This window comes from Eumetopias jubatus, unplaced genomic scaffold (genome assembly GCF_037043125.1).
Source record: "Eumetopias jubatus isolate StellerSeaLion01/CBP00866 unplaced genomic scaffold, mEumJub1_p1.0 scaffold_6, whole genome shotgun sequence".
Taxonomy (NCBI): domain Eukaryota; kingdom Metazoa; phylum Chordata; class Mammalia; order Carnivora; family Otariidae; genus Eumetopias; species Eumetopias jubatus.
The window spans coordinates 85,702,333-85,721,635 of NW_028274812.1; the positions used below are offsets into that span (position 1 = coordinate 85,702,333).

The window sequence follows — 19,303 nt, forward strand, 5'->3', positions numbered from 1 at the left end:
CAAGGATGAGTCTAGAAATCAATGATATGTATTAAAATGAAGCCAGCCAAATTCATAGGAGTAACTTTTGGAAGCAGAAAATTTTGGGACGGATAACTTTTCCTAACAAATGTACTAATATTAAAAAGATACATACTCTGGGAACTCTTAAATACTATTTTAAAATGAAACAAACTTGAAGGAAGAAGGACATAAAAAGAGAACCGAATCAGTACCTCTAAGACTGGAATAAATTTGCTGCCTTCTTTGCATGTATGAGCTAGTGCGCTCTCTTGCTCTCTCTCTCTCTCTCTTTTTCAAGATTGCTGGTGAGGAAAAACTCATCTGGGCATGAGAACATTATTTTGGATGTACCATACCTGTGAGCCTTAATAAGTCACCAACTCCATCAACCATTGTCCTCTATAATTTTCATATGAACTTAAAACATTTAACATGATAGGCTATTATGGGGTACACTGGCAGGAAACACAACTGAAATACCAGATTTACATTATCATAGAGATGTTCAGAGGATGAAACAAGAACCTATGGAACGCTACACACATATAAAAGATAATCATGCTGGGAATGGTACTGGGGTGGGGAAAGTAGCATATCTCATAATCTGTTAAGGGTCATTTGTAAAAATCCATACATATCAGTGTATACTATAAACAAGAAAAACAAGATATTCTAAATTAGAGAAAAATAAAATACACTGACACAATATTAAGATAAAAAAAGATCTTCAGAAATTATATTAGGTATTACATTTTAGACATGACAGACAAAAGTTTGCTGATTTGAAAAAGTATGAAAGAAATTATATTTTTCTTCTTCTGTTCAAAATCCAGTTCTTGTGCTTTCCATTTTGGCTGTATAATTAACTGAAAAACTATGCGGCCTCTTAAAAACATTCTTGTATAATGCTATAAAAATACACACATAAATAATGTTTTCACATACAAACTAAAAATCATGTATTATGGAATTTTATTGCTTTTCAAACCCAGGCTTCTCTTTTAAAGACTGGTGTCTGCTATAAACTATTTTTAAAAGATACTTCCCTTCCACACACTGGTAAATTATCAGACAATGGACACTTTACAGTCAATACAAAGTTAATAGTATTAGAAGCTGAAATAGCAACAATGACTAAATCTGGATTTACAACTAATTAAAAACAAACTGAAATCACAGTGTCCAGGAAAAAGCACTTAAAAAGAAAGTAATCTATTTGGGTATTTCTGAAATACTATTTGTCATAATTTTAAAATAACATTACTCTGTAAATGGCATTAATTACATGTAATATTTCTGTCATACAAATAATCTAGAAAGATCTCAAACAACTTACCCTTACGTCTCAAGGTACTAGAAGAATAAACTAAGCCCAAAGTTAGCAGAAGGAAGGGAATAACAAAGATCAGAGTGGAAATAAATGAAATAGAGACTAGAAAGACAATAGAAAAGATCTATGAAACTAAGTGATGGTTTTTTGAAAAGATAAACAAAATCAACAAACCTTTAGCTAGAATATGAAAAAAATGATTCAAATAAATATAATTATAAATGAAAGACACTACAACTAATACCACAAAAATACAAAGGATAAGAACAATTAATGCCAACAAATTAAATACACTAGAAATAGATAAATTTCTAGAAACATAACTTACCAAGATTAAATCATGAAGAAACAAAATCTGAACAGACCAATAAGAGACTGAATCAGTAATCAAAAATCTCCCAACAAATAAAAACCCAAGACCAGATGACTTCACTGGTGAATTCTACCAAACACTTAGAGATGAAAGAATACTAATCCTTCTCAAATTTTTCCAAAAATTGATCAGGAAGGAACATTTTCAAACTCATTTTAAAAGGCCAGCACTACCCTGATACGGAAGCCAGACAAATACACTACAAGAAAAGAAGAAATACTGGCTACTACCCCTGGAACACTGATGCAAAAACCTCAAAAAAATACTAAAAGACCAAATTCAAGAGTACTTTAAAGGGATCATTTAGTATGGCCAAGAGATTTATCCCTGGGATGCAGGATAATTTGACATATGCAAATAAACATGATATACCATATTAACAGAATGAAGAATAAAATTCATATAATCATTTCAGTAGATGCAGAAAAAGCATTTGACCAAATTCAACATATTTTCATGATAAAAACTTCAATAAAGTACGTATAGAAGAAATGTACCTCAACATAATAAAGGCTGTATAGGACAAGCCCACAGCTAACATCATACCCAATGGTGGAAAGTTAAAATCTTTCCTCTTAAAGTTAGAAACAAGGGCACCCACTCTCACCACTTCTATTCAACATAGTACTGGAAGTCCTAGCAACAGCAATTTGGCAATAAAATGAAATTTTAGGCATCCAAATAGGAAAAGAAGAAGTAAAATTATCTGTGTGCAGATGACATGATCTAAAGACTCCACCAAAAAGCTGTTAGAACTAACCAAGAAATTCAGTAAAGTTGCAGGATACAAAATCAACATACAAAAATCAGTTGCTTGTCTATACACTAACAATGAACTATTCAAAAGAGAAATCAAGAAAGCAATCCCATCACTGCGTTATTTACCTGAAACTAATATAACATTATGTCAACTATACTTCAATAAAAAATAAAAGGTAGTTGTTCTGTGCATGTTTATTTCATAAATGTAAAACCATTCAATTATTTAAAAACAGGAGAAATTCCATTTACAATAGCATCGAAAATAATAAAATACTTAGGAATAAATTTAACCAAGGAAATAAAAACATGTACATTAAAAACTATGACACTGATGAAAGAAATTGAAGAAGACACAAATAAAAGGAGAGATATCCTGTGTTCTTAGATTGGAAGAATTACTATTGTTAAAATGTCCACACTACCCCAAGTAATCTATGGATTCAATATAATCTTTATCAAAATTTCAATGGCATTTTTCACAGAAATAGAAAAAATTATCCTAAATTCATATGAAACCACAAAAGACTCTGAATGGCCACAGCAATCTTAAGAAAAAATGAACAAAGCTAGAGACATCACACTTCCTGATTTCAAGGCTATAATACTATTAAAAGGCTATAGTAATCAAAACAGTATGATAATGACATAAAAACATGTACACAGACCAATGGAAGAGAATAGAGCCTAGAAATAAACCTATATACACACGATCAACTAATCTTTGACAACGTACCAAAAACATAATGGGGAAAGAACAGTCTCTTAATAGTGCTGAGAAAATTAGATATCTACATGCAAAAGATTGAAACTACACCCCTATCTTATATCACTCACAGAAATTAACTCAAATTGAATTAAAGACTTAAATTTAAGACCCAAAACCATGAAACTCCTAGAAGAAAACACAAGAGAAAAGGTCCTTGACACTCGTTTTGGAAATGATTCTTTGGATTTGACCACAAAAGCAAAGGTAAAAATAAACAAGCGGGATTATGTCAAACTACAAAGCTTCTGCAGAGTAAAGGAAATCATCAATAAAATTAAAAGACAACCTATCAAAAGTGGAAAAATATTTGAAAATCATATATATCTAAGGAGATTAATATCCAAAAAAAGAACTCATATAGCTCAACAGCAAAAAAAACAGTCTGATTAAAAAATTGGCAGATCTGAAGACATTTTTCTAAAGAAGATATACAGATGACTGACAGGTGCATATAAAAAGGTGCTCAACATCATTATCACCAAGGAAAATGTAAATCAAAACCACAAAGATGGGGCGCCTGGGTGGCTCAATTAGTTAAGCATCCAGCTCTTGATTTCGGCTCAGATAATGATCTCAGGGTTGTGGAGATTGAGCCCAGAGTCCTGCTCTAAGCTCAGCGGGGAGTCTGCTTGAGATTCTCTCTCTCCTTCTCCCTATATCCCTCCCTGGGCTCGCTCCATGCATGGGTGCACTCTCTCTCAAATAAATAAATAAATAAATAAATAAATCTTAAAACACCACACACACACACACACACACACAAAGAGATATTTGCTTATACCTGTTAGAACTGCTATTTTCAAAATGTCAAAATATAACAAGTACTGGTGAAGGCATGGAGAAAAGGGAACGCTTGTGACTGTTGGTGGGAGTGAAAATTGGTGCAGCCACTATAGAAAACTGTATGGAGGTTCCTCAAGAAATTAAAGTTACAACTACCATAATGATCTAGCTCATGGGTATATGTTTGAAAGAAATGAAGTGAGTATCTTGAAAAGAAATCTGCACTACCATGTTCACTGCAGCATTATTCACAATATCCAAGATATGGAAATAACCTAAGTATCTGTCAGCAGATGAGTTTATTAAGAAAATGTGGTGTGTCTCTCTCTTTCTCTCTCTCAATCTCTTGCTCACACACACACACACACACACACACAGAGGAAGGCAGGGAGGGAGGGAGGAAGGGAGAGAGAGATATATCTTATTCAGCCATAAAGATGGAAATCTTGCCATGTGCAATGATACGGATGAACCTAGACGGCATGACACTAAGTGAGATAAGTCAGACAGAGAAAGACAAATAGTGCATGGAATCACTTACGTGTGAAAATAAAACAAAACAAAACAAAAAGTTGATTTCATAGAAACAGCAGAATTGTGCTTGCCAGGGGCTACGGGGTGAGAGAAATGGGGAGATATAGGTCAAATGATGTAAACTTTCGGTTATGAGTAAGCTCTAAGGCACAGCATGGTGACTACATAATAAAATCTTGTATACTTAAATTTGCAAAGAGTAGATCTTAAGTGTTTTCATGACACACACCCAAAAGAGTGAACTATGTGAGGTGATGGATATGCTAATTATCTTGATTGTGGTAATTATTTCATAATGTATATATAACAAATAATTTGTATATTTTAAATATATACAATTCTATTTGTTAATTATTTCTCAATAAAGCTGAAAAAATAAAAAGGGAGCCCAGAAAAAAAGGTCTATTTTTTTCAACTGGCAACTTTAGAAGATACACTAGGCAAGACATTTAGTCTACTAGATTAAGGAAGTTCAAAAAGGGAGGACCAAATCTGTCTTGCAATATTAATTATTTTAACCTCTATGTTCCATAGAAAGTAGACTTACAAAAGTCCAACTGACAATAAATTACACTTTAATATGTATGCCAGGCCAAGAAAAAAATACTGATTTTTTTTTAAAAAATAAAGAATGTACATATTTTTGGTCATAAGCAATAAACCTCCCTGAGCATTTTGAGAGTCTTCAGGAAGATAGAATAAACTCTCCATTATGTAAAATTCATTAAAACCTATAAACCTAGCATTTTAGTACCCATAGGATGCTAAAAAGATAACCCTAAACACTTCAAATTCCCAGAATATTTTCTTCAGTTTTAAAATAGACTGAACTATGCTCAGCATAGCTTTAGTGTTAGGTGTATTTTATTATTTATGATGTTTTCAAAACTCATAATTCATACTTGACATATATGATAACTCTCTAGAATGTTTCATTAACCATTTCATTTCCTAACTTCATAGAATGAAACAGAGTACACTGTATCAGGAAAGCTGAAAAAATGCTCAGATTATATCAGGACCACCAGTTTTGGTTCAAACATTTTAATGCTGGTGTCTCTTCACAGAATATAAGTAAATAACCGAGCTACTATAACATATCTATCTTATACTGTATACTTTACTTTCTGCATTTTTTTAGAGCAGTTAACCCGGACCAAAAATGTGGTTAAAAAAAATTCTCAAAGGCATACTATAAAACTATCATAAAACACCTTTGTAATATATCAAATTATATGTCCACATTCACTGTGTATTTTTATTTTATTTTTTTAAAGATTTTATTTATTTATTCATGAGAGACAGAGAGAGAGAGAGAGAGAAGCAGAGGGAGAAGCAGGCTCCCAAAGAGCAGGGAGCCCGACGCGGGACCCGATCCCAGGACTCTGGGATCATGACCTGAGCTGAAAGCAGACGCTTAACCATCTGAGCCACCCAGGCGCCCCTTACTGTCTATTTTTAAAAATTACATCTTACATGATATAACTGACACCACCCCTACTTATGTTTGTTTTTGTGGAAATTTCACATACATTCTTTCATATGCTCATCATAAGAAATCTAAGAGAAAGACAAGGAACCCACAATCAAGCCTGTTTTATGGAGGCCTCAAATATATTTCTTATTATAATGATACTCGTTGGTATCTTATATTTGTAGTTAAAAAAATAAAAATAATTAAAAGTTATCATTGCCATTATAATGTTGCTTCAGACTTTTCTTAAAAGTTAAAAACATTCCTTCGCTTACCTGCTGCATGTAACAAACTAGCTTCTACTCTGTGGGGAACTCTTGGTGGAATTTTCATAGATGCACGTATCTGGTAAAAACTAAAGGAAGATAGACCAAAAAAATCATTTCAAAATATATTTTAAAATATGCAATGCCCCAATTTCTATATATCCGTATGTATTAAGTAATAAATTTGGTCTGCTTATATCAGTGTCCTATAATATTTATTTATTTATTATTTATTTTTAAAGACTTATTTCTTTATTTTAAAGATTTTATTTACTTGAGAGAAAGAGTGTGCACGTGCACACATGTACCAGAGAGTGCAAGTGGTGGAGTAGAGGGAGATGGACAAGCAGACTCCGTGGTGAGCAAGGAGCCAAGGCAGGGCTCAATCCCAAGACCCTAAGATCATGACCTGAGCCAAAATCCAGAGTCAGCTGCTTAACCAAAAGAGCCACACAGGCGTCCCTCCCATAATATTTACTACTGGTGAAAAACAATACATCAGGTCCACATCAAGTATCAGCAGTACGCAATAAGATCCAAAGGGAAATCAGCATGTATAAAGATGAATTAGAGAAACAAAATTAAAGTATTTGGTATTTCTTACTTGAAATGAGAGAATGTCGAGGAGTTAGTAAGGCATCTAAGATTTTCATGGTCTAATTTGGTTATTCAGTTTTTTCTTTTAAAACATAATAAAGATAAATTTTTCTTAAGCATAATTTTGAGAAAATACAAGTTGTAATGGTTTTTGAAAATTGGCTTAATACTATAAATTACAAAATAAAGACATGTATTTGGTTTAAAGAATTCAGCATTTTTTTCAAGGTCAGGGCTATTTGTTTATATACTTTATTTATTCTACAGGATTTTATAATATTTATATCTATATATAGAAATCAACCAGTCATTAGTAATAACAGTTTACATAGAATAAAAAACTTGAGGTAAACATTATGTTTGTGTTTTAACAACATTACACTGCAAGTATGTATATGTAATGGAGGATACACACATCTATGCACACACGCACACACACACACACACACGAGACACACAAAGGCTTACTAAAAGCTGTATCAAGATTACAAATCAGGATGAGTTTAGATATACACAAGGGAATTAAATATTTTATTTATTTTTATTTAATAATTTCCTAGGTAGTAGTTTAAAAATATTAAATTTGGGGCGCCTGGGTGGCTCAGTTGGTCAAGCGACTGCCTTTGGCTCAGGTCATGATCCTGGAGTCCTGGGATCGAGTCCCGCATCAGGCTCCCTGCTCAGCGAGGAGCCTGCTTCTCCCTCTGACCCTCCCCCCCTCTCATGTACTCTCTCTCTCTCATTCTCGCTCTCTCAAATAAATAAATCTTTAAAAAATATTAAATTTGTAAATAATACAAAGATTAAAATACATAAATATATTACTACTATTACTTATAGCAAGGTATAGCGTTGGAGAGAACATATGGTCAGGTCACAAAGTCAGAATTAAAGAGGAGTGAACGAAAGGCTAGCCAATTAAATCTATAACCCTGAAAGTCACAATTTGGCCTTAAAGAAACATGGCAAAACTCCATAAACAGAGAGAGATAATTAGTTGAGATTAAGATAAGGTCAGATTGAAAACATGAGATGACTAAAACCAAAAATCAAAGTGGAATCACAGGAGCCTTGGAACCAGAGGAGAACAAAGCTTTGTAGGAACTATTCAACTTCCCATGCTGAGAATGTTAACTAAAGATTAAGTAAAATTAAAGAAAACACAGGCAGTAAGCTCCTTGACATACATCTTGGTGATGATTTTTTTGACTCTGACACCAAAAGCAAAGGCAACAAAAAGCAAAAATAAGCAACTGGAACTACATAAAACTAAAAACTTTCTGCATGGCAAAGGAAACCATCAACAAAATGAAAAGGAACCTACTAAATGAGAGAAAATATTTGAAAATCATATATCTGATAAAGGGTTAATATCCAAAATTATTATAAAGAACTCATACAAAACTCAATAGCAAAAAACAAAACAAAACAACAAACAAAAAAACCCCACCAAACAATCTGATTAAAAAATGGGCAAAAGAGGGGCAGCTGGATGGCTCAGTCAGTTAAGCCTCTGCCTTTAGCTCAGGTCATGATCCTGGGGTCCTGGGATCGAGCCCCGCATGGGGCTCCCTGCTCAGCAGGGAGTCTGCTTCTCCCCCTCCCTCTGCCTCTGCCTCTGCCTCCCGCTTATATGCTCTCCCTCTCAAATAAATAAAATCTTTAAAAAAAAATGGGCAAAAGATCTAAATAGACATTTTTCCAAAGAAGTCAATAAAAAGATGCTCAATATCACTAATGAGGGAAATGCAAATTAAAACTACAATGAAATGTCACCTCACACCTTTTAAAATGACTATTATCAAAACATCAAAAGATAAGTGCTGAAGATGTGGAGAAAAGGGAACCCTTGTGCACACAGAATACTGCCACACAATGGGAGTATGAGTTGGTATAGACACTATGGAAAATTATATGGAGGTTTCTGCAAAAATTAAAAATAGAACTACTATATGATCCACTACAGAGTATCTGCTTGAAGAACATGAAAAAAAATAATTCAAAAAGGTATATGCACCCCTATGTTCATTTTAGCATTATTTACAACAGCTAAGATATGGAAACCATCTAAGTGTCCATTGATCAATGAATGAATAAAGAAGATGTGATATATATACAATGGAATACTACTCAGCCATAAAACAGAATGATATCTTGCCATTTGTGACAACATGAATGGACCTTGAGAGCACTATGCTAATTGAATTAAGTCAGAGAAAGACAAATACCGCATGATTTCACTTACATGTGAAATCTAAAAAACAAAACAAAACTAGACTCATAGATATAGAGAACAGACTGATGGTTGTCAGAGGGGAGGAAGGTTGGGGGGAGCAAAATGGGTGAAGGGTATCAAGAAGTACAGATTTCCAGTTAAAAAATAAGTAAGTCATGGGGATATACATATAAGATGGGGAATAAAGTCAGTAATATGGTATTTACTTTGTATGGTGACACATGGTAAATAGACTTATTGTGGTGATCATTTTGCAATGTAGACAAATGTCAAATCACTATGTTGTACACCTGAAGCTAATATAATATTATATGTCAATTATACCTCAATTAAAAAGCAAAAATATGCTTAAATAAACAAGTCAAGCAATGTATCTAAAAACAATGATCCTCTAACCATTAGATTTTTAAAAGATCAGAAACATAATAATATTATTCAAAAGTCCTCAACTTTTTTGGGGAAGGGGAAACCAGATTGTAGATTAAGAGAAAACTAATGAAAGCAGCAATTACACATTCTATAATAGAATAAAATGGAATTATAATTCACTTAATCTTTATCTCCAGTTCTAAGCCTCCAACTATGAACTATCTCCATTTGGATATCTTACCTCAAACTCAGCATATCAAAATGAACAAATCTTCAACTTCCTTATTTATTTCAATATTACTAATATTGTACAAGTCAATAAGATTTAAAACTTCAACATTAGTTTTTATATTTCTTATTAAAAATACCCAATTTGCAAAAAGTAGAGCAATGAACCCATATGTCCACTACCCATTTTCAACAATTAAAAAGAATTTTTTTTAAAGATTTTATTTATTTATTTGACAGAGAGAGACACAGCGAAAGAGGGAACACAAGCAGGGGGAGTGGGAGAGGGCAAAGCAGGCTTCCCGCTGAGCAGGGAGCCTGATGCGGGACTTGATCCTGGGACTCTAGGATCATGATCTGAGCCGAAGGCAGACACTTAACCGACTGAGCCACCCAGGTACCCCAAAAAGATTTTTATCATATCTGATTCATCTGTACTTTTTCTTTGCTGAGCCATTTCAAAGTAATCTTAGATATCACATATATTCACACATCTACATACATATTTTTAATGCTTTTTCAGTCTCATCCTCCATATGGAATCAGTCATTAAATCCTACTATTGTTTCTCCAACACACCTCACAGAAATTAGTAACAAAAAAATAAAAAATGTTAGAGTAGTAGAATGATTTTTAAAAGTCTCTGATTTTTTTCATCCACCCTGGTGTCCACACATCTTGCAATGTGACTTCCAATAAAAAGTGGAGTTTATTTCCCTACCCTTAAATCTGGGCTGGCCTTATAACTTGTTTTGGGCAATACAATGTGGCAGAGATGACAATGTGCTGGTTCCAAGCCTAGGTCGTAAAAGGTCTTGGATAGTTTCTTTCTCTTTGGACCCTGCCTCCTCTATGAGAATAAGCTGTAGGATAAGAGATCATAAAACAGAGCTGAGTCCACTGAGTTAAGGCCATTCTGTAATGGCTAGAACCCAGCCAACCCGCCAGTTGAGTATGAATTCATAAGCAAGCTCAGCAAAATCAGCCAAGCCAGCCCAGAACAAAACCATTCAGCTGATCCAGACTTGTGAGCAAAAATTAACGTTTATTGCTGTGATGCCACAGAAGCTTTGCGTTTGTTATTAGCTGCATTACTGCTGCAATACATAACTAATACAAAAATTGGTAACTTAGAAGTAGTGTGCACCATAACAAAAATTTTAAATATGTGGCATTGACTTTGGAACCAAAGTAACAGTTACAGAGGCAAGAAAAATGAGTAAATTATAGAGATTTAAAAAATGGTAAACTATGTTATACAGTAATGAAACTTTGGTAAATACACTGTCAGCAATAACTTAGAAGAAGTCAGACAAGAAACTTTGGGACTTGAGCAAGCTAATTTCCAGGGAGAATGCTGAAAATGTCAACTTGTTACTCCTTGCTAGGTATAATAAGGTTCTGCCAGAAAGAGATGAGCTAAAGAAAGAACTGGTCATTTTACAAACAGAATCTAGAGGGACTATAGATGGATCAGTACTTGCTAGATTGGAAAACAAAACTGGTTTTCATCTTCAGTCTCCCTAAAGATTTTAAAAATAAAATGCTGCCACGGACAAAGATCCTATCAAGGGAGTGGCTATAAATCCCTTTCTTAAGATCTCTAAAGAAATTAAAGCAGTGTCTAAGTAGACATTCTCAGCTTGACAAAAGGGCTTTTAGGAAGTTGAGGGGCATGATCCCACAGAATTCTGATCCCCAAATAGTAGTGATTACATCTAGAGAATAGTCATGTCTCAAGACAATTGTGGGTGTAGGTTTCAGAGTTTGGCATGAACTGTATCAGACATACAGAAACTTCATAAAATTTTTAAGGAAGTTTTACTGGCCTAAGAACTGCCAGCCTTGACTCCTGGGCTGGCCTTATAACTTGCATAGCCAACAAAATGGAGTGGAAGTAACAAGAGTGCCAATTCAAGAGGCCCTGCATCTTCTGCTCTCTTTCTTTGACTTCTGTCTCTGCCATGAAAATAAGCCCAGCCTGTTCTGCTGAGGAGTGAGAGACCACGAGGAGTAAAGCAGAGCACGGCCATTTTTATTTTTTTCAACAAGATGGTAAAGCCAAGACAAGCTAAAAATAAAACAAAACAACCACCGCAAAAAACTCAATAGAAAATCTCTCTCACCCTTCTTCTGTCAGAACTCCATTACTATCACTCTTAGTGCAGACCTTCAGGTTTGTACCTGAGTTACTGCAAGCACCTCTAAACTGTCCCCTATGCTTCTATTTCTTCTACACAACCATCAATCTATCACAATCTTCATCATGTTAGTAAATGCTTCTTGTAATAATAGTGATAATTTCTTTCTTACTTGGAAACCATTGATGGCTGCCCAAATCCCCACTGTCAGTTCTCCAGACTAGGAGCCCTTCATAAATATAACCTCTCCTTTCTTTACTATCTTTTCTTCTGCAATTCTCCCAGAGACTATCCAATCTCCTAAATATTCTTTAAAATACATGTTCAGGGGCGCCTGGGTGGCTCAGTCGTTAAGCCTCTGCCTTCAGCTCAGGTCGTGATCCCAGGGTCCTGGGATTGAGCCCCACCACACTGGGCTCCCTGCCTAGCGCCAAGCCTGTTTCTCCCTCTCCCTCTGCCTGCCACCTGCTTGTGCTCCCTCTCTGTCAAATAAATAAAATAAAATCTTTAAAAAAAAAAAATACATGTCCATTCCTATTTCCAAGGTTTGATTCACGCTGCTTTCTCCTACCAAAAGGGTTTTTCACTTTATCCTTACCGATACAGGTCCTAAAGCATACTTGGATTCTATTTCTCCATAATGCCTTTCCCTAATATACCCAGAAAGACGTCTTTTTGTCCTGATTCCTAGAGCACTTTCCATACACACTTCTTGAAGATTCATCATTTTGCATTCCCACTTAGCTATTTTGTGCAATATTTTATTTTCCCCATTCACTATAAGCTTTTACAAGCAAAAATGAGATCTTACACATTTTCACAGAAGTCCTCTCAATGCTCACTACAAATTCATAAATATACGTTACATATATCCAGCAGTATCATTAAATCCACATGAATAATTCTCAAACATCTACTTAAAACTAAAATTTCTCTAAGAAAATAATTACTTGAATATACCTCATTGTTTCCCTTATATATGCTGGAACATAAGTATGCAATTAAATGTAAATGAAAATCTGTACATCTTTTCTTATGCCAAATCTATAATCTTCACATTAAAATACATACCCTCTCTGAAATAAATCCACATTGTAGAACTTGTTTAGCTCCACAGAGAATTCTACCATTGCTTGAACTTCAGTCATTTTCAATTTATACTCAGAAGACAAATCTGGTAACAGCACCTTGGTAAAAGTAGGGGAAAAAAAAAAATCATGAGAAGCAAAATGACAAAAATGCCAACCTATAAAAACACTAATATTTAAACATATTTCCAAGTATGATAGGCAGAAAATAAAAATGAAGTAAATTAATTCAGTGTACCTAACTTAGCCTATTCCAATTAAATAGTAGCAGAATCAATTAGATATACTTACTAATAATATACTTACAAGAAAGCAATAATCTATAATTTAAGATATTTTCTAATAGAATGCATTTTCTAAGATTTGTTTCCCTTTGTGACATCTATGTGATAATAAATAATACAGGAAATTGCTAAAAGAAACCCTTGACTTTATCACAGACAAAATAGTAAAGAAAAAAATTTAGTGACCTAATTATTCTCTTCTAGTTCTACACTGCACATCCAGGCAACTCCAAAGTCACAATGAGAATTAGCATTCTTTAATCCCCATTTAAATTCATGAAGGTTTTTTTTTCTGTTAGGTGAAGTTCTTAAATTACGATTTGTTTTTAAATTTCAAAAAAAAATTTTTCCCCTCATTACAAAAGCCTGAAGTATTCATTTAAAGGATTAAAAAAAATACAGACAAGCAAAAATAAAAACATTCATGATTCTGTCCTTTGAAATATATGCTTTGGTATATATTCTTCACCTGTGTGTGCTTTTGTAAAATTTCTATAAAAATGGGATCAAAGCACATGTACATTTTATACTGTTTATTTCATCTATTTTTTTGATGCGCACCTATGTCAATTAATGTAGTTTTACAACATTACTTTCAATTGTTTACTATTTCACTGTGAATATTATAATTTAAACCATCTCCTATTGTTGGGTATTTCAGTAGTTTCCATCTTTTCACTATTTCAAAAAAGTACTGTAACAATCATCTTTATCAGTAATACGTGCCTTAAAATGCAATTCAGAGTAAGAAAGTGTTGAAAGACAAGTCTCCAGAGTCTTGTGTTTCTGCATATTTTGCAAGCAGACCCTGAATGCTCTGTTCCAGACTATTTTTCAAGGATATATAATCAGCGAACAGTCTTAGAAGTCAGAGATAGTGTCTCATACTGGAAGGAAGGGCAAATTTGTTTATTGTCCCTCTAATAGAGACAGTCTCTCCCTGAGGCATAAATCAGCAGACTTACTATTCATTGTAAAGCTCCGGGTCCCCTCAGCTTTAGGTTCCTCTCCTATAATACAACCTACTGATATGCAGGTGTTGCCTGGTACTGTAGCTACTGCTACTACTATGAGTGCAAAGCAGCCTTTTCTTAAATCTAGGAGTCTCACGTCTTCTGCCCACATCCATGGCACTGTGGCAGGCTAACTTGTTAGCTTGCAAGGGGTATAAAATCTCAGACCCTTCAGAGTTTTTTAAATAGTTCTTCATAGAAATGCAACAAATATTCTGATCCATTGACTTAAATACAAAAGCAGTAACAGATTCTTACCTCTGCTGGTTAAAGCTTCATTTTAACATTATGAATTAACCAAACCTGTACTTCCAGTTACTGATTCTTATTGAAAATATATTGTTCCCCCTATGAGGAAGAAAAAAATAACATCTCAAACAAAATAGACATAAAGAAGTCCATTTTAAGGAAACCTAAGCTTCATTACTTACTTAACAATCTCAATTTATCTAAAAGATCTGTATCTTGCATAAGGCTAACTAGTAAATAAGTTTTAGAGATTTTTCATTCAGTTTCACTGATACCAATATTAACTATTCTATCTTTGTTAAGGATTCACTAATGTGTACTTCTTCAAAGCACAATAATAAATAAGAGTATTTTCTTAGTTCAGTGGTTCAGAAACAATTTTCATGAATACTCAAAATATTATAAGCTTATTAATTTTTAAGATGTAAAACTTACCATTTTAAAATAACTCCTTGGATAAAGTGATTTCTGAAGTTACATATATATGAAATGCGCATGAATGCATTATGTACACACACACACAGTTACATATATATGAAATGCGCATGAATGCATTATGTACACACACACACAGTTACATATATATGAAATGCGCATGAATGCATTATGTACACACACACACAGTTACATATATATGAAATGTGCATGAATGCATTATGTACACACACACACATAAACACACACTTGAACTATTTTAAGTATATTGACAAAAAAGAATGCCTGGATATGCTATGGATAATTTTGTTTTCACTCCAAATATTTATTGCCTGAATAAAAAAATCTCTTCCCCTTGGTAAAATTACCTTAGATACTAAAAATGTTAGAATAAAGACCACATTCACTCTTCTTCATAGATTCTTTTTCTTCTCTCCATCATAAATATGTAGACTTTACCACCTTCAATAACTGCTATTTCATTTTTTACTGATTTATAACTGACAGACATTAATATATTAGTTTCAGGTGTACAACATAGTGATTCGCTATTTTTATACACTACAAAATGATCACTTCAGTAGTTCTGGTTACCATTTGTTATTATACAAAGTTATTACAATGTTATTGAGTCATTCCCTATGCTGAACATTACATCCCTGTGACATTTATTTTATCACTGGGAGTTTATACCTCTTAATTCCCTTCTTCTATTTTGCCCATTCTCCCACCCCAATCCCCTCTGACAACCACCAGTTTTCTCTCTGTATCTATGAGTCTGTTTCTGTTTTGTTCATTTGTTTTGTTTTTTAGATACCACATATAAGTGAAATAATGTGGTATTTGTCTTTCTCTGTCTGACTTATTTCACTTAGCAAAATACCCTCTAGGTCCATGCATGTTCCTGCAAATGGCAAGATTTCATCCTTTTTTTATGGTTGAGTAATATTCCATTGTACTTATATAGCACATCTTATTTATTCATTCATCTATTTTTTTTAAGATTTTATTTATTCATTGGAGACACAGAGATACAGAGAGAGAGAGAGAGGGAAAGCATGAGCAGGGAGAGAGGCAGAGGGAAAGGGAGAAGTAGGCTCCTCGCTGAGCCAGGAGCCCAATGTGGGGCTCAATCCCAGGACCCTGGGATCATGACCTGAGCCAAAGGCAGATGCTTAACCATCTGAGCCACCCAGGTGCCCCTATTCATTCATCTATTGATAGCTACATGGATTCCTTCCATGTCTTGGCTATTGTAAATAATGCTGCAATGAACATAAGGATGCATTTATCTTTTGGAATTAGTATCTTCATTTTCTTGGGATAAATATCCAGAAGTGGGATTACTGGATCATATGGTATTTCTATTTTTAATGTTTTGAGGAATATCCACACTGTTCTCCATAGTGGTTGCACCAATTTACATTCCAACCAACAGGGCACAAGGGTTTCCTTTTCTCCACTTCCTCCCCAATACCTGTTATTTCTTGTCTTTTTGTTACTAGTCATTCTGACTGTCGTGAGGTGGCATCCCATTGTGGTTTTGATTTGTATCACCCTGATGACTAGTGATGCTGAGCATCTTTTTATGTGACTGTTGGCCATCTGTATGTCTTCTTTGGAAAAATGTCTATTAAGCTCCTCTGTCCATTTTTTAAATAGGGTTGTTTGGTTTTTTATTTTTGTTTTTTGTTGTGTTTTGTTTTGCTATCCAGTTGTATGAGTTCAACCCCTTACCAGAGGTTAAGGGGTTGAACTCATTTGCAAATATCTTCTCACATTCAGTAGGCTGTCTTTTTGTTTGGTTGATGGTTTCCTTCACTGTGCAAAAGCTTTTTAGTTTGATATAGTCCCATCTGTTTATTTTTGCTATTGTTGCCACTGCCTGAGGAGACATATCCAAAAAATATTGCTAAGCCCAATGTTAAAAAGCTTACTGCCTATGTTTTCTTCTAGTTTTTTGGATGTAGGTCTTACATTTAAGTCTTTAATCCACTTGGGTTTATTTTTGTATGTGGTATAAGAAAATGTTTCATTATTTTGCATGTATCTATCCAGTTTTCTCAGCACCATTTACTGAATAGACTGTCTTTTCCCCATTGTGTGTTTCTTCCTCCTTTGTCACAGATTAACTGACCCTATAAGATGGATTTATTTCTGGGCTCTCTATCCTGTTACATTAATCTATGTGTCTGTTTTTGTGCTAGGACTATACTGTTTTGATTACTATCACTTTGTAGTATAGTTTGAAATCAGGAAGCATACCTCCAGCTTTGTTGTTCTTTCTCATGATTACTTTGATATTTGAGGTCTTTTGTTGTTCCGCACAAATTTTAGGGTTATTTGTTCTAGTTCTGTGAAAAATCTCATTAGTATTTTGACAGGGATTGCACTGAATCTGTAGGATGCTTTGGGTACTATGGACATTTTAACAATATTAATTCTTCTAATCCATGAGCATGATACATCTTTCCATTTGTTTGTGTCATCTTCAATTTCTTTTTCATTGTCTTCAAATTTTCAGAGTACAGGTCTTTCACCTCCTTGGTTAAATTTATTCCTAGGTATTTTATTCTTTTTTTAAATGTTTATTTTTAAGATTTTATTTATTTGAGAGAGAGAGAGTGAGCATGAGTAATGGGGGAGGGGCAGAAAGAGAGGGAGAAGCAGACTCCCTGCTGAGTAGGGAGCCTGACACGGGGCTTGATCCCAGGACCCCAGGATCATGACTTGAGCCAAAGGCAGACACTTAACCAAATGAGCCACCCAGGTGCCCCTCTTTTTTTTTTTTTTTTTTAAGATTTACTTATTGAGAGAGAGAGAGAGAGAGCGCACACAAGTGGGAGGAGCAGAGGGAAGAGGAGAGAGAATCTCAAGCACACTCCGTGCTGAGCACAGAGCCTGACTCAGGGCTCAATCCCCGTGACCCTGAGATCATGACCTCAGCCGAAACCAAGAGTTGGACACTTAACTGGCTGCACCACCCAGGTGCCCGGTATTTTATTCTTTTTTTGATGCAGCTGTAAATGGGATCATTTTCTTCATTTATCTTTCTGATAGTTCATTGGTAGTGTATAAAAATACAACAGATTTCTGTATATTAATTTTGTATCTTGCAACTTTACAGAATTCATTTATTAGTTTTAATAGTTTTTTACTGGAGTCTTAGAGTTTTCTACATAGAGTATCATGTCATCTGCAAATAGTGACAGTTTTATGTCTTCCTTTCCAATTGGGATGTCTTTCACTTCTGCTTGCCTAATTGCTATGGCTAATACTTCCAGTACTATGTTGAATAAAAATGGTGATCTTTTTAGAGGAAAAGCTTTAAACTTTTCACCATTGAGTACGATGTTAGCTGTGGGTTTGTCATATATGGCCTTTATTATGCAGAGATACATTTCTTTTATAACTAATTTATTGAAGTTTTTATCATGAAAGTATGTTGAGAGAGAGTTCCATATTTTGGGCATCCCTCCCAATTGTGGAGTTAGCACATTTGGGGTAGGGTCCAGGGTAAGGCTGTGCCTTTGCCTCTCCTACCCATCTCTACGTTTCTCTTTTGTCTTTTATTACAGAGGCACTGTTCATCTAATTCTCAGTTCCTTTTCAGAGGTTGTTATTCCATATAAAGATATGTTTGTTGTGTCCGTGGGAGGAGGTGAATCCAGAGTCTTCTTACGCCATCATCTTGAATCCCCCTTCCATTAACTACTATTTTAAACCTTAATAATCACATCTAAAGATTGTAGAGTAATGATTTTTAAGGAAAACAAAACAATGTTATCTTTATATAAGACATTCCCCATTTCATGGATATAACCTCTTTATGATAGTTTCTTCTATACATATATTCTTAGGGCTCAGAGTTTAGATCATGTTCCAGTATAGACTCTTAGTCATGTTTGGTTAGTTCTCTATCTCTTAATTTACTCAGATATAAAATAGGTATTCATTCATTCATTCAAACATTTATTGAACACTTACAATACACTGGGAAATGCAACAGGCACAAAGTATAGCTAAGCTTGAGTGCTTTGGATTCCATCTGTTTCCCTTTACCGCAGATGAAATATCTTCTTGATAGTAATCTAGTTTTGACCACATTAAATTAGGACAAGACCCCAAAGAATGGTAAAACAAAAAGATGGAAAGATTCTGGATTCCTGAATGGTTTCACAGAGCACAGATGTCCTCCCTATCCAGACTGCTTGGACTTTTATAACTCTGTGTTACAGTAACGATACCTAACCTACACTCTAACTAATATATCCCCCACTGCAGCCTATTTTCAAAAGAGCAGCCAGATGACCTATGACATTATATAATATATACATTAATTAATAATATTACTATACAGTTATGCTAGTAG

The 19,303-nt window shown here is 34.4% G+C and overlaps 1 protein-coding gene across 2 annotated transcripts in view; it reads right to left on the reverse strand.

Moving 5' to 3' along the window:
* The window catches only part of FAM135A (family with sequence similarity 135 member A), a 123,543-nt gene that overhangs the window by 93,394 nt on the left and 10,846 nt on the right, over window positions 1–19,303 (reverse strand). Inside the window, exons 1-3 of one of the 2 annotated variants that reach the window (XM_028097443.2) lie at window positions 14,506–14,560; window positions 12,934–13,049; window positions 6,301–6,380 (exon numbers count right to left, since the gene is read on the reverse strand). In XM_028097443.2, the coding sequence (XP_027953244.2) occupies window positions 6,301–6,380; window positions 12,934–13,010 (157 nt within the window). In that variant the 5' untranslated portion in view covers window positions 13,011–13,049; window positions 14,506–14,560. Of the gene's footprint in view, window positions 1–6,300; window positions 6,381–12,933; window positions 13,050–14,505; window positions 14,561–19,303 lie in introns of those variants that run through there. The other variant, XM_088023929.1, reaches the window with a different exon arrangement.